Raw genomic sequence first — 691 nt, forward strand, 5'->3', positions numbered from 1 at the left:
GGCCTTGCTACCTTCTCTCTAGAATGACACTCCTATATCTATTTTCTCACTAGATAATTGTCGGTCCGTTGCAGCTGGAATACAACTATTTAGCATGCAATCACTTTGATTTACATGTCATTTTATTGTTGGTGTAATTATGCACCAAAAATATATTTTAGCTGTCAGTTGAATCAATGTATTAATAACCTATCAAATAGAACATGATTTTATTTAGTACTGAGCCATAAAAAAAGGTAAATGGAACTTTTACGTATCTACCAGTATTAATTTGGAGAGATGCTTGCAAACTTGAAATTGTTATGGGTAACAAAAGCCCAAGACAAGGATATTTGGAAAATGTATCATGTTTTTCGTCAGCTTTGACTCTGAGCATAGCATGACCTCCGGCGGCCTCATAGACTCGTCGTAGGTGGCACAGTTGTATAAAATGCCGTTGCCTACTTGTGTCGACACGACTGTCGCGGCTGCGGTCTCGCGGGGTTCCACTCCTTCACCAACCACACTCCTCTCCTCTCCTCCGGGAGGTCCACGCCCGCCCACAATCCCCGCCCCCGGCCTCCGACCACCTCCCGCATCCCCCGCCATGGCGTTTTCCACCCCCAACGCCCTCTCAGCTTCCGCTTCCGGCCCCGCCTCCCCGTTCCACCTCCGCCTCCAGCCGCAGCCCTTCCTCCGCCTCCCCGCCCTC

The 691-nt window shown here is 48.9% G+C and overlaps 1 protein-coding gene across 2 annotated transcripts in view; it reads left to right on the forward strand.

Moving 5' to 3' along the window:
* Positions 1–493: 493 nt before the first annotated feature.
* Positions 494–691, forward strand: part of LOC119341602 (protein RETICULATA-RELATED 4, chloroplastic-like) — a 7,314-nt gene continuing 7,116 nt past the window's right edge. Inside the window, exon 1 of one of the 2 annotated variants that reach the window (XM_037613480.1) lies at positions 494–688. In XM_037613480.1, the coding sequence (XP_037469377.1) occupies positions 587–688 (102 nt within the window). In that variant the 5' untranslated portion in view covers positions 494–586. The remainder of the gene's footprint in view (positions 689–691) is intronic. The other variant, XM_037613475.1, reaches the window with a different exon arrangement.

Source organism: Triticum dicoccoides, chromosome 1B, assembly GCF_002162155.2.
Source record: "Triticum dicoccoides isolate Atlit2015 ecotype Zavitan chromosome 1B, WEW_v2.0, whole genome shotgun sequence".
In the NCBI taxonomy this organism is placed as follows: domain Eukaryota; kingdom Viridiplantae; phylum Streptophyta; class Magnoliopsida; order Poales; family Poaceae; genus Triticum; species Triticum dicoccoides.